The sequence below is a fragment of the Carassius carassius genome, chromosome 19 (genome assembly GCF_963082965.1).
Source record: "Carassius carassius chromosome 19, fCarCar2.1, whole genome shotgun sequence".
Classification (NCBI taxonomy): domain Eukaryota; kingdom Metazoa; phylum Chordata; class Actinopteri; order Cypriniformes; family Cyprinidae; genus Carassius; species Carassius carassius.
This window is the reverse complement of record NC_081773.1, coordinates 28,299,186-28,314,651: the sequence shown is the minus strand read 5'-3', so window position 1 is coordinate 28,314,651 and position 15,466 is coordinate 28,299,186. Positions and strand designations below refer to the sequence as shown.

Below are 15,466 nucleotides of genomic sequence, written 5' to 3'. Positions count from 1 at the left end.
GTCTGTAGCACAGAAATGTACAGGAGCCGTTCGTTCTTCTGCACTCAAAGCATAGGTTACTGTAATCACATCTCCAGAGCATTTCCTCTCCGCAGCTCTTATCTGACTGTGCAAAGCGGTAAAGTTGCATGTTGATTGTGCTAATCTTGGTCTTTGTGTTGTGACCTCTTCTTCCCCTCTCTGGTTTACAGCACATCACATGCAAACACACAACCTGAAGATACAGCGTCACCGGTTTTGTCCTTTTTTTGTCTGAATTGATGTCTGCAATAACAGTTGTAAAGAGGTGTTTTTCAGTTTAGAGAAAATAAAGTTGAGTTTGTGTATGTGTGTATTAGCGGTCTCTGTGACCTGCCTCTGTGGGAGACAGAAAACGTACCACAGTGGCATTTTCATGTGTTGTGTGAAGAATGGTTTGAATATTCTTGCTTTTCACCAGCTAGACATTTGGGTAGCTTATTTTAAGTTGGTGATCCAACACCTCGATCCAGGTCTCCTCTACATTTTACCTTGTGAAACTGTAAATATGCCTTGTAAACTAGGACTTTGTCTGGTCATACAAGCTTTAAGCTGTTCATCTGGAGATACTGTATCTGTGCAGATACCTGTGGACCGTTTTGAGAAGCTCGGGTTACTCAGTTGTGTTCTCATATTTCCATTGGAGTGTGATCTATTACAGTAAAGACCGTTTGCCATTTCCATTGTTTTCCTGCTCCCAGACAGAGAGGATGTTGTTTGCTTGCTGTAATGTTGGGGTCCTGGAGGGACGTGGTTTCATACTGTACGCTCTTTGAGTTTATTTTGGTTATAGAATGTACTTATTTTGTTCTGGCTTGAAAATAAACAACCTGATTTTATCCAGGCACCAGATGCAGCCATATATATATATATATATATATATATATATATATATATATATATATATATATATATATATATATATATATATGCGTATATGTCGCAATTGTTTTAAACAGTAAAACAGCATGATTTCAACAGTTTTTCATGTGTATTGCAGATTTATTTTTTGGGTGTTATTAATCAATTCACAATTTGACTAAAATTAAGTTACATTATGAGTTATATTAAGAGACAACATTAGAATGATTTCTGATGGATCACATGACACTGAATGGTATAATGATGCTGAAAATGCAGCTTTGCATCACTGGAATAAATGATACATTTTTTTAAATTTATTCACATAGGAAAAAAAGTTATGTCACTATATTACTGTTTTTATTATATTTTGTAATAAAAAATACAGCCTTGGTGAGCATGAGAGACTTCTTTTAAAAACATTAAAAGTTATTATTCCAAACATTTGACCGTTAGTATATTGATAGGAAATTATTACAAATTCATTGTGAATATTCATGACATCATCAGCCTTAGATAAATGACTCTGCCCTTTCATTCATTCACTTCATCAGTTCTTTCCATCTGTGAAGAAAAGCTCAGCTCTTCAAATCGTCTCTTTTCTGCACGTTTTGACCCCAATCTCCTCTAATGCGCTGCATCTGAGGCCGGATATTATTCCCTATATTGTATTGCTTCTCATCTGATTTGTGTTCTCGAAATAGAGCTGAGTGAAAGCGCATCGCGGGCGTTCTGCGCGTGTATATTTAGCCGGTCTATTGACCAGAGCGGATCTCATAAAGGGATTGATCTGCTTGAAGAATAAAAATGGAGGCTTTTACAGCCTCAGGCTCCGAGGTGCTGTTGGGAACCGGATGGTTTTCATTGTGACAAACTTAATCAAACTAATCCCACACTTATTTCGGTTTTATCATTTGGCCTTCACATCTCTCAGGTAATTGTGCATGAATTCTCATTAAGCAATGCACTTGGACAAGAAAAGAACAATGCTGATTTGTTGTTATGTACCATTTAGGGATGGGAAGATAATTTAATTAATTGCTACCACAATACTGGTGTGGATAAATGTTCCACTAGAATCAGTAGTTTAGTGTAACCTGTGTACATTTTGTCATTCAAATTTCTACAAATATACGAAATTTATTACACAGACGCAGTCTCAAAACAAATAGCAAAGTGCAATTTACTAGCAATTAGTCAACCTTTGTGACCAACTGATTAATCCAACAACAACATGACCAGTCTATTAGTGTTTGTTACCTTATGTACATTTTTAAAACTACTATTACTACAAAAATTATGATTATTATTAATAAATGATTATTGTTGATGTTAATAACAATAAATTGTTTATAAATTATTATTATTAATTGTAATGTGCACATTATGTATGTAATTTGTTTATTAACTGAATTATTATTGTATTAATATATAATACTCATATTAGTACTAATTATAGTAATACTACAACAGGTGCTGCCAAATGATTAATCGCATCCAAAATAAGTTTTTGTTTGCAGAATATATGTGTTTTGTGTATGTTTTGTATATATTTATATATAATGCACAAACATACAGTATATATTTGAAAATATTTACATGTAATTACATGTCTGTATTTATATTAATATAATTTATATTATGAATAAGTATATTTAATATATAAACATAACATATTTTTCTGAAATGTATACATGCATGTGTATTTATATACACATAATAAATATACTCCGCATACACACACATTATGTAAACAAAAACTTTATTTTCGTTTGACGACACTAACTACTATTAGTTATTATTACTATTATAACAACAACAATATCTATTATTATTTTTAAGATTATTATTATTTTTATTATTACATTTTATTTTGCAACATGTAACTATTATTATTATTATTACTTTACCTTTAATCTAATCTTAAAAAAAGAACCACCTTTTCCATGCACACCTAGTTCTGTTAGTGGATTTCTAGTCTACTTGCATCTGAGTGCTAAAGCAAAGCTCTTTGATTATATTTCAGATATTTATTGAACTTTTGGGCAAATCCATTTATTTCGATCTTTCCCAAAAGCCCTCATCAATCTGTAAATGTGACATCGTTTGCTTGTAGATGCTAGAGTTAACTCTACCTTTGTTCACTTCCTCATGAGAGTTTCTGCAGCCGAGATTTACCATCCTAGACACTTACCTTGTTTATAGGCAATTTCATTCAGCCTGACTGTCTGAATTAGCTCTTCTGTGGCTAATACATCCCCCAATTACAAATGTGTCCACCGTGTGCCATGATGGACAGGGTGAATGTCTGTGAAAGCAAACAGCGCTGACCCCAGGAGAGGTTTCATCTCATCAGTGTGATGAAGAGGAAATGCCAAGGGATTACAGACATCATCCAGAGACCGAGAGACACCCACAGTGAGACCACCTTCCCCTCCGGCAGGCCGGTTAAGGTTTGATGTGCCTCTGTAATGAAGCTCTCAGCTCTGCTCTGTTTGCTGGTTGGGCTGCTGTGTATTTGATGTCTGCGTCACAGCCCCAGAAAAGCAGTAGCTCGCAGCTTCGCTGATATCTGGGGCAGAGGCATGTAGCCGTGGCATTAAAGGAGATTTGCAGACCCAGAGGAAAATTTAATTGCTCTGAGGTTGCTCTCTTTCCAGGCTTGTGGATTACTCAATCATTAGTCACTTAAGAATCGATTCTGTTTCTATTAAAATTAACAGGAGACCTAAAAACACAAACGAGACTGTAGTTGACCTGCAGTGTACGTAAGTGTAGAGCTAGAACCTTAATTTGTAGAGTATATCTCAGATCATAGCTTGAATAATCTGATGCGAAATGATTAAGTTCCTGTTGAAGTATTGATTGTAGATTGTCTATAGTCTATCTGGGCAAATCTGAGCATTGTTTGAGGCATTGATGAGCTCAGAGGAGACGAGTGAAATTACTGCAAATCTAAGAAGCTAACGTCTTAATTTGCTTTCAATTTAATCTTTTTGCTTGTGGAAACCAATCAAGATTTTAAAGCAGTTTCTTTCTTTGGTGTATTTGGATCAGTGTAGTTGCTCAGAGGTAGCTTTTCTATAACTAAAAAGACTGAATGGAGTTTGCAATGATGTTTAAGTATTTAAGAACTCCTTTGGGACCATATCATTATGAGACAATAGACAAACATGAGACAATTGTTGACATGCATTAAGAGTTTTGTGTTTTGTGTAATGTGGTTAGTCTGTGAAGAATCTGATTACATGTTTGAGTTAAAGTCTGCAATCAAAAGAAACAGATCCCAACATTATCTTGTCAATTCTGAGCACAGTTTGAGACATTGATGAGATCTTTCTGAAACTCTGTAGGAAACATCTGCAAATCAAGAGTTAAATTCTACTTTCGTGTTTTTTTTTATTTTATATATATATAGAAGAAATGATTCATTAAAGAGATACCTCTTATGTTTCTTTTTCAGATGGCGACGAGAACATTCTATTGCTCTGACAGCGATTGCCTGTTCATAGTTAAGATGATTTGGCTTTAAAAGAATATAATGAAAAATATTCAAGTTCATTCAATCAAATCTCAGACTTTTGTATCTTTACAAATTACAGCACAGTTTGAGACATTGTGGAGATCTCTGAAATTCTAGTCACATTAGACAAAACCAGTTTTTTTTTTCTTTAGGAGACAAATCTGAGATATGAGAGACCTAATCGCAGTCTTGTTTTGAGAAAATAGTGATATTAAAGCAGTTATTCGTGAGTTTCCTAGGTGCCTAGAGGAACGATGTGTGAGACAATTGGTTGGAGTTAATGGAGTTGTCAATGAAGTATCAACTTTATAAGTTTTTTTTTTTTCACCTTCACCACATTTTTGGCATCCAGTAAGAAATTAGAATTGTCAAATTAATGTGGATGGTCTGATGTAAAATGTTGAGATTGCTGAAAATCTATAAAACAAACGTTCAAATCCATTTATTCATGCAAAGTTTCATCTGTCGTACCCCCAAAAAACATATTCACACTCAGAGATTGCTCATTCATAACTCAGATAATTTGTCTTTGGATGAGATGAGATAAAGTTCATATATATTTTTAATCTGCAATTATGAGAAGCCATTGAGATATTAAAGAATCCTAATTAGATTTTTCATTCATGGCAGCACAGTCAAACATTTTACTGTCAGATCATTTGAGTTTGTTGACAGTACTCAAGTTCATATTCAAATCTCAATCATTTGACTCACTGCGATCGGGTTGAGAACTCTTATTCTTATCTAAAACTCTAGACATGTGATATTACCCAGCCCTTTTCTCAGGAGACAAAATCTGAGTCACAGGTGACTTAATTAGAAGAAACAATTCCGATGTTTCTTTCCTGTAGGTATATTTAACTGCAGGAGAAGCAAGAGGAGTTAGAGATGAGATCGAGCGAGCACACTTTGAGAAAATCTGCTCGTGGGGGAGGTTCGAGAGGAAAGCAGGGGGTGGAAGATGTGAATGAAAGTAAGACCGAAGAGAGACATTGAGAGAGGAGGGGCTAGAGCCGACAAGGAGAGCAGTGGGGAGAAATAAAGAGGCTCTCAGTCACCTCCCCCTCTGTCCTGTGGAGCTGAGCTACATGACCCCAAAAAGAGAGAGAGAGACGGAGAGAGGGAGGGCGCCTGGAATAAGAGAGTGGTGAGGAGGACAGCATCGGCAGTAGATGCAGCTCTCCTCAGCATGTCATGGATCTGTGGAGCGTTGTGGGACCAGCGTGTGGAATAGTTATGTGTCCTGTGCGGGATCTAGTGGAGAGGAAGCCATCAGCTTGATCCCGTGATGCCCTCCGTGTCTCTCAACTTGCCAGCCGCGCTGGCCGGCCGCGCACGCACCTGGGTCTGCCTGTCCTGCATGTTCTGGGTGAGCCGTGGGTCAGTCCACTTGACTGGGATGGGTGGGATTGGGGGAGAGACTGCATTTTCTTGGATAATTCCATGAATTAGATCAGAGCTGGTTGTTTCATTGCGCACGTCCTGTTTGGGTGCAGAAGGATGTATTTTCTGCATCTTAGATGAAGTTGCTACTTAAATGCAACCTCATTGAGAACTCCAAGTCTGTTGAGTTAAAAAAAAAAACAGCAACCTCTGAGCTTCTTATGGGCCTCAAGGATAGAAAAATTTAAAAAATATATATTCTAGACAAAGACAGCATTAAATGGAGAATTTTACATCTTGAATTTTCAGAAATCTACTTCACTCTCAAAGTGATGATAAAAATGAATATTAAATATCAGTCACACAAAGCTGTCATACAGCTTCAGAAGACATATACTGCATGCACTATAGATCACAAGTGCTGTGGACTACTTTGATTAAAGATCCCAGTGAATTAGGTTTGCTGGAGCAGTGTGCTTAAGTGTCTTTCATTATATGTTTTGGTGCAAATGAATGTATTTTCTGGACATTCACTAGCCTGTTGCTTGACTGTTCACCATATGCTGTGTTTTTAAGAAATGGAGTGCTCAACATTGTCATCATTGGTTCATCTCATTAAAATCGTGCCAGAATGGTTCCAGAATGGTTGTGGTGGAATATCCAAGCTGCTCTTTTCCATGCAACAACAGTAGACTCATATGGCTGAGCTCCAACACTGACTATTTATTCAATTCTCATATTCATTTTATATCACCATACTTTCACTTTATTTCAGTAGAGACTGCATTTGCATTGAAAAGTCAGAGCTTGGATCAGAACTGTTTTTTTTTTTTTAATTGTGCATGTCACATTTTAAGTGTTTCGCTATGTTTTGGTGCAGATGTTTTTTTTTTATCAAAATTATTAATATAAAGATAAGATCTTTGTTTTAGAGAAGAGTGAAATTAAAATGGAGTAAAGTGTCTTGTCTCCAGAGGAAAAAGTCCTCAATTAGATCTTGATCTATAATCAGATTTGCAAAGTCTGAAAATACAATTTTAACTCAAATATTTCTCATCCATTTCTGAAGTTCATTTTATATCTCTATACTTTCACTTAATTTAAATGTGAGAAGCAGGAGAAAATCTCAGAAAAAGCAAGTGCATAAATCTGTATTTGCTCTTCTTTTAAATCTTGTATTGGAGAGACCATTGAGACATTACTTGTGATGTTCATTTTTAGGGGACTGCAAGCTCAGATTTGGCTGTGGAAGAGTTTGTTGAGAAGTTGTTCATATTCCAGTCCCAAAGCTTTTGAGTTTTGCCAAATTAGAGACGTTGTTGAGATTTCTTTTATAAAGTTAGTTTGCTGAAAAGTTAGTCCATTTACTCCAATTTATTCATTCTTAGACTTAGATATGTCTCGTTCAGTTCTCATGTTCATGTGATATCTCCATACTTTCACTTTATTTCAACAAATGTCCCATTTATGCCAATTTGTATGTCTTGAAAGAATTGTAAGAAAAGCGTCTTAGAGTTTGTGAGAATACCATTAAGTCTCCTGAGTTAAAAGAGAGCAATATATTATTCTTCTGGGCCTAAAGGACAGAAAAATAAAAGTATTTTTTCCCTCCTAAACCACATTGTGATTAAATGGAGACTTTTGCGTCTCAGATTCGCAGTAACCTATATGCATCTCTCAAGGGAAGATAATAAAAGTGAATAATGACTTAAATTTTAGTCACACAAAGATATCATATGACTTCAGATGTAGTCAAATGGATTACATTTTTACTATTTTTTGGAGCTTTATGGAATAAATGACCATCCTTTTATGCAAAAGAGCAGCTTGGACATTCGCCCGATGGGTGAGTAAACGATGACAACATTGTCATTTTTGGGTGAAGTATTCCTTTAACTGTCACTCGGCCGATGGTTGTGTTCTCTCCTCTTTCTCTCTGGTCATTCACTCTCTCTTCAACCCCTCTGGTCTCTTAATTAGCATTCTGCTTAAGTGAATGAAGTGGAAAAGGATCCCAAATCCTCCTAAAACTCAGGCACTTTTTGAATATAGTGGGAGCCTTTCAGACTGTGATTCTGCAGTCCTGCTGCACTGGCATTAGAGGAATGGGCTTTGCAGGGACGAGGACTCTGTCTACAGCTGTAGATGTCATCATATATGACGAGAAGATGCGGGAAACAGGCGCTCAGAATGAAACAGATGTGATTTATTTGCTAGCGGCATCCAAAACGAAATCCCTGGGCCCAAACTCTATACTTGGCATGGGTTTGATTACCTGCTGAGGAGAGATGACATTGAATGGAAAGAGACATGTTCTCCTCTGAAGAGAAACCTGTCCTGATGTCAGCAGAGGACAAAGCAGAAGTAACAAAAAAAGAGCGGGCAACATCCAATACCTAAAAGCTCAGAATGCACTTCCTCCAAACTCTGAATTATAAATGAACTGTCTGAGACTTTTAGGACAAGCCGGGCTGGACACTCTCTTGTTTGTAAATTTGTATGTTGAAACAAAACTATTGAAGGTTTGATCACAAGCAAAAAATATTGGTAATACTTAATGTTAAGATTGAATTTGCTGAAATTAGTTAGTCCATTAGGTATTGTGACCTAACTGTGAACATTAATCTTAATTTTTATTTTAAATATATAATATTTATTTAATATTAATGTTGAATGTTGCAAAATGTGTGTGTGTGTGTGTGTATGTATATATATAATATATATATATATGGATAGATAGATAGATAGATATTGATATATACGTATATTGATATAAATGTACGGTATCTATTGTTTATAAAACATTATGTTAAAGGGTTAGTTTATCCAAAAATATACATTTTGTCATCATCAAATCAATGGCTACCAGTTTATATATAATTTATTTATATATTTATATTTAAAGTGTCATCATGGTCATTTTTACAAATTTTATGTAAAAAACAAACAAACAAAAATGCCTTATCTAAAATATTGAATGATACTATGACAGATTTTCAAGATATTAGAGTTAATGTGCAATCTGCAGATGATTTTGATTCTGTAATGTGACGTATTTCCAAATGTAACTGGATATTGAGTAAGGGCAAAAAAAGATAAAAAAGAAAAAAATAATTTGTGCATTACCTGATTTAAACCATTAATAATTGATTGGATCATGAAAAGTGGACATTACCAAAATGGAGTCAGGTGGTTCAGTGGGAGGCTAAAAAGGAAAGTTGTTGCATGGTTTTATCCATGAAATTAAATTCTTAATGTTTTGCACTCAGGAAAATATTGTGTGTGGCTTTAGCATAAAGACCTCTGAGATGAAGTGTTGCTTACAAACGCTGGCTCTCTGCCACTCAGCCAATGCAAATATTGACGCATCTTAGACGTCAAAGAGCTTATTGCAGTGATCAATGGCCATTTACACTCCAGATCAATCAACAGCAAACAAGTTGCACTGTACAGTGTTGGAAGTGTCTGTGGGCGGCTCATGAAACTGTTCTGCACATTTTTACTGTTTTATTTTTTGAATTTTTTTTATTTTATTTTATTTTATTTTGAGCCATTCAGTTCAGAACAAGATAAATCTTCATAAATATAAATATTGATTTACAAAATTAATATTTAGGTACAAATTCATTCCCCTCTGTGCATTGCAGTCATTTCTAGTAGATCACCTTTGATTTTCTCCGACTAATGAGTCTGTGGTCTTTGAAGTCACTCAGCGTATGATTTAGTCTTGCACTTCTCATCATTGTTGGCTTTTGAATTCCACTTTAATGACCTCATGCTCTACAAGCTCTTCGTCCCTCTATCAAAGCTCCCTGTGAAGGGCCCCTATAATTTTGGCAAATTCAAAATTAGAACATCTGGTTTGCCTTCATAATAGATCAGCCACGGTTCTTCATGTACTTCTAGGCACGTGTCTGTGAGATGTTTTCTGAGTACTGTATGTGTGTGCATTAAAGCTGAGCTATTCAGTTTTGAATACTACAGTAGATGTGCTTGCGATGATATTACAGGCAAAGCGTAATTATGGTATATGCGTCGCAGTGATTTTACTGTGTTTTGTGCACTTTCAGTTTATTATTTTGCAATAAAACATCCATCCATCCATCCATCTGTCATTTTTAACTAGATTTTTCCCTGTGTTTGTCTTATGAATTCACTTAGGAATGAGTGGTTGTTTTAAAATTCTTTAAGCGGTTTCAGAGCAAATGGTAAAAAACTGAAATGTTGTTTGAATTTCAATATATATTATAATATGGAATTTTGTGGAAAGGGTAAAGAATAACGCTCTGTTTGTGGCTGTCTGTCTTTGCATCTGTGTGACACTGCAGTTATTAACCATGAGTGACAGTCCAGAGGGAACTGTGCCGCCCTTCTGAGTACATTAAAAGCATTTAACCTTCTCGGTTGATTTATGATGTGCGTCTGTGGTCACTTCAGCGGGCAGAGCCGCTCTCTAATCCACTGCTGTCAATGGAGCTGCTTTCTGGAATGTCTCCTAATCACCACCTTATTTCCATAATATCTCACTTTTCCCTGTTATTCTGTCATCCTCTCTGATTTTTCCCAATTTTCACTATCTCTCTTTTGCCCTTTCCCTTAATCCTCAGTTTCACTGGGTTGCCAGTTTTGATTCTCTTTCAGCATCTGTCAGAGATAAAACACTAACTCTTTCAGGTAAAAAAACAAAACAAAACAAAAGAAAGTACCAAAGCTGTTACTGGGACAGTACCTTTTCAGAAGGTACATGTACACCTTTGTACTTCGTTCACCCCTGAAAGGTGCATTTCAGTACCCCGAAAGGTATAGATTTTTACCTAAAGTGTAAAAATGGTACATATTAGTTTTGAAAGGGTACTGCCACATTGACAGCTTTTGTATCTTATTTTCTGAGAATTTACTTTATGGTATGTTGTTCTAAAGTCTGGATTGAATTGTTTGACTGTCTGCTCCATGTTTTTCTGTTTCAAAGCTTGACAGACTGTAGGCAGTTCGTGGGTGACTTAAGGTACACATTTGCTCGCTGTGGAGCTGTAGTAAGGCACAAGACGCATCCAGTGCCTCTTAGACAGTTTGTGTAATTCATCAGAATCTCATTAATGTCTTGGCGGCATTTCTAGAGGGAGGCCTAAAAGGGGGAGTTTGGGAATGCATGTGGTTTTCATCGTCAAACTTTACTTGATTATTCTTCATTGGATTTCTTGTTTGGTCTCAGTAGGGGGCATTATTTGATGTGAGTTCACTTTGCAGTTCATAAGCAATGCTCAACCAGAGCATCTCAAATAAACAGGGCTGTTTCTTAGTCTTTGTGAACGGAACCAAATGTCTGTGTGGTTTTGAAGCAGATGATGTAATTTTTCATTGATCTGCCCACTCTGACGATCATAATGAAGAAACGCTGTATACTGTCAGTCAAAGAGGTTGTTCATAATAAGAGAGAGAGTCCTTTCATTCAGTGGCCACTTTAAGGAGCTAGTTTTGCTGTTTGTGATCACATCTTGCATGCCCAACTCATGAAAATTAGTCTTTTGAACCACTTTGAAATTGATTTAAGAACTTAGCAGGCATTCTAAAATGCAGATGTGTAATGTAATAATTTGGAGTTAGTAGGGTTAGTGATTTTTCATTTTCAAATTGCATTTTGCTCTGTCTTTATATGCTGCTGCATGCAAGCTTGCTTCTTTATTCAGTACAGAAACCGAGTTTGTATGTCTAAGAATGCAGATCCTAGTTCACTCTCTGTGCTTGACTGGAGCAGTGTGGTGCTTTTCTTGTCACTGAATGAAGTGCAGGACTAAATGCTGTGGTTAGTCACACATCAGCATGAGTGGATCACACCAGCCGAGCAGCCCAGAGGCCTCGAGACCTCGAGACGAAAGAGCTGATTGAGCGGATGATGAGGTATTTAGCAATGAGGTGCTCAGAGCTGAGAAAGAGAACGATGTCTGTACTTTGAGCTCCTTAAACCTGTTTGCAATTATGTTTAAAGTGATAGGAAACCCAGAGCGCCTGATCGGACCTCCTACATGGACCTGTGAACGGTCTTGGGCGGTAAACCAATCATGTTTTGTTCTTTCAATTCAGACTGGTGTAGTCCATTCATGGCCTGACAATAAACAGCATATAATTTATTTTACACATTTACTTATTTAATTTGCAGAATTTTATTTCAAAATAGACACGAATCATGATGATGTCTTTGTCCTGAAACTTTCATTAAAGTAATATTTCAAGATGAACATTTACTGGACTGAAGCAAGTTTACTTGATTATCCTTACATCATTTATTACCCAAATCATGCTAAAATGTGTCAGTGTTAAAATACGAGCATCTCAATCAATCATTTGTATCTATATGATACCTTTGAATTTTGATTTTTTTTTATTATACACTGAATTAAATCTAAAGAATTTTGAAAACCAAAGCATTTAAATATTATCTTACAAAGATATATTATTGGGAGTTATAGTGTGAAAACTGATTTATATGCATGTTATACAAGTAGTCTGCTATGCTGTTATAAAGATCTCTTTGATTTACATTACAAACAAGCCATCAGAGTTTCATCTTACTTTTTGGTAAATATCAGCATCTGCACCACATTGTGTATTTTTGCTCAGTTTGGATCTTTGCTGTATATGAACAATAAAGGATGATACTCAAAAAAAAAAAAATAATAATAATAATCTCAATAAACTATTCCATTTCAAAAATGAAGATTTTACAGACTATTATTTTAAAGCATGTTTTTCTAAACATACTCTTTATTCTGTACAGTACCCCATGCTGAACATAACCACGTGCCAGAGTCCATGTACTGTATATTTAACTGTATAACCATCTCTTATTTCAATTCCAGATCAGGAATATGACTCTGAGTTCACGTCAGGTCTCAGGAACCTCATTTTAGCTGCTAAAGAATGTCCAAGTGTTGTCTCTTTATTGGCCTGTCCTATATAAGTTCATGTGATTCAGATTTTGTGACCTCATTTCTATCTCAGGACATCTGTTCCTGTTCTACCAGGTGCTTGTTTGTACTACACCACTTAAAGGGACAGTTCACCCAGAAATGCCACTTCATTTGGATCCAAATCGGTTTGCTATTATTGTTTCTGGTGGAAGAAGTTTATAGAAAAATGTTACCCTAAATGCAGTGTAAGTCGCTTAAAGCGTCTGCTAAATGCATACATTTAATTTTAATTTAGAAAGTTCAACTAAGGCCATACAAGTTTCAGGCTCCAAAAAGGACAAAACAACAAAAAGTATATTAAAAGTAATCCATTTAACATGTATATTCCATAGTCACAATGTTATTAAATGGCAAGAAAAACACTTTAAAAAGTCTCCTTTTGTGTTCAAAGAAACCACAAACACATTAAAACCGGATTACAATGTGGTTTGGAATGACATAAGGTTGAGTTTTAATTTTAAGGTGAATTATTCTTTGAAAGTTTGGTGGTCGTATGAGTTTCTTATGAGCAGTATGTGATACCTTGCACTAAAAGTCTCTGTGATTTAAAGTCTGAAGCCCCATCGGTGGAGATCTGGTATTAGTTTTCTTCTTGTGCCTCTGAGCCCAGTGTGAATCATTGTAATTGGCACAATTTAGAGTGGCATGCTGTACTTTCTGTAGAGAGATGTAAATTACTGGCATTGAGCCTCGTTTCACTTTGTACAGCCATAGAAAAATGCTGTTTTAATTTCTAATAGCCCTCATTTATTTTTTCTGAATTGCACAATCTGCACTATTTATTTTCATGAGGATACATGTCACCGAAGCCTGTGAAACAGAACTTTATTTGGTTTTGTTAAACACAGGTTCTGATTGACTCATGAAAACATGCCATCCAAGCCATCTAAGGTTTCCTTCGCTGCCTTACATGGCTGTGATAAAGATATGGTTCTTCTACACTACAGCATGTTTTTGCCATCAAATACCATTTTAATACTGTAATAGAACTGGATATATGTTTCTGATCTACAACCCGAATTCCGGAAAAGTTGGGACGTTTTTTAAATTTTAATAAAATGAAAACTAAAAGACTTTCAAATCACATGAGCCAATATTTTATTCACAATAGAACATAGATAACATAGCAAATGTTTAAATTGAGAAAGTTTACAATTTTATGCACAAAATGAGCTCATTTCAATTTTGATTTCTGCTACAGGTCTCAAAATAGTTGGGACGGGGCATGTTTACCATGGTGTAGCATCTCCTTTTCTTTTCAAAACAGTTTGAAGACGTCTGGGCATTGAGGCTATGAGTTGCTGGAGTTTTGCTGTTAGAATTTGGTCCCATTCTTGCCTTATATAGATTTCCAGCTGCTGAAGAGTTCATGGTCGTCTTTGACGTATTTTGCGCCAAATGTTCTCTATAGGTGAAAGATCTGGACTGCAGGCAGGCCAGGTTAGCACCCGGACTCTTCTACGACGAAGCCATGCTGTTGTTATAGCTGCAGTATGTGGTTTTGCATTGTCCTGCTGAAATAAACAAGGCCTTCCCTGAAATAGACGTTGTTTGGAGGGAAGCATATGTTGCTCTAAAACCTTTATATACCTTTCAGCATTCACAGAGCCTTCCAAAACATGCAAGCTGCCCATACCGTATGCACTTATGCACCCCCATACCATCAGAGATGCTGGCTTTTGAACTGAACCCTGATAACATGCTGGAAGGTCTCCCTCCTCTTTAGCCCCGAGGACACGGCGTCCGTGATTTCCAACAAGAATGTCAAATTTGGACTCGTCTGACCATAAAACACTATTCCACTTTGAAATAGTCCATTTTAAATGAGCCTTGGCCCACAGGACACGACGGCGCTTCTGGACCATGTTCACATATGGCTTCCTTTTTGCATGATAGAGCTTTAGTTGGCATCTGCTGATGGCACGGCGGATTGTGTTTACCGACAGTGGTTTCTGAAAGTATTCCTGGGCCCATTTAGTAATGTCATTGACACAATCATGCCGATGAGTGATGCAGTGTCGTCTGAGAGCCCGAAGACCACGGGCATCCAATAAAGGTCTCCGGCCTTGTCCCTTACGCACAGAGATTTCTCCAGTTTCTCTGAATCTTTTGATGATGTTATGCACTGTAGATGATGAGATTTGCAAAGCCTTTGCAATTTGACGTTGAGGAACATTGTTTTTAAAGTTTTCCACAATTTTTTTACGCAGTCTTTCACAGATTGGAGAGCCTCTGCCCATCTTTACTTCTGAGAGACTCTGCTTCTCTAAGACAAAGCTTTTATAGCTAATCATGTTACAGACCTGATATCAATTAACTTAATTAATCACTAGATGTTCTCCCAGCTGAATCTTTTCAAAACTGCTTGCTTTTTTAGCCATTTGTTGCCCCCGTGCCAACTTTTTTGAGACCTGTAGCAGGCATTAAATTTTAAATGAGCTAATTAAGTGGATAAAAGTGTAAAATTTCTCAGTTTAAACATTTGCTATGTTATCTATGTTCTATTGTGAATAAAATATTGGCTCATGTGATTTGAAATTCCTTTAGTTTTCATTTTATTAAAATTAAAAAAACGTCCCAACTTTTCCGGAATTCGGGTTGTAATCATGTCGGTTTAGCCTTGCGAAATGTTGCTCAAAGCTGTTTTGATAAAGTGTTAAATTACAGAGCATGAATAAGGTTTATAAGATGAACTGTTGTGTTATGAAAAACA

General features: G+C 36.3%; 1 protein-coding gene across 11 annotated transcripts in view; it reads left to right on the top strand.

Moving 5' to 3' along the window:
* LOC132095506 (tensin-1-like) overlaps positions 1-15,466 on the top strand; it is a 244,394-nt gene that overhangs the window by 56,102 nt on the left and 172,826 nt on the right. The window contains exon 1 of one of the 11 annotated variants that reach the window (XM_059500567.1): positions 5,470-5,771. The exons of the other annotated variants lie outside the window; for them this stretch is intronic. Within the exon in view, the coding sequence (XP_059356550.1) occupies positions 5,691-5,771 (81 nt within the window). The 5' untranslated portion in view covers positions 5,470-5,690. Of the gene's footprint in view, positions 1-5,469; positions 5,772-15,466 lie in introns of those variants that run through there. 11 annotated transcript variants of the gene reach the window in all.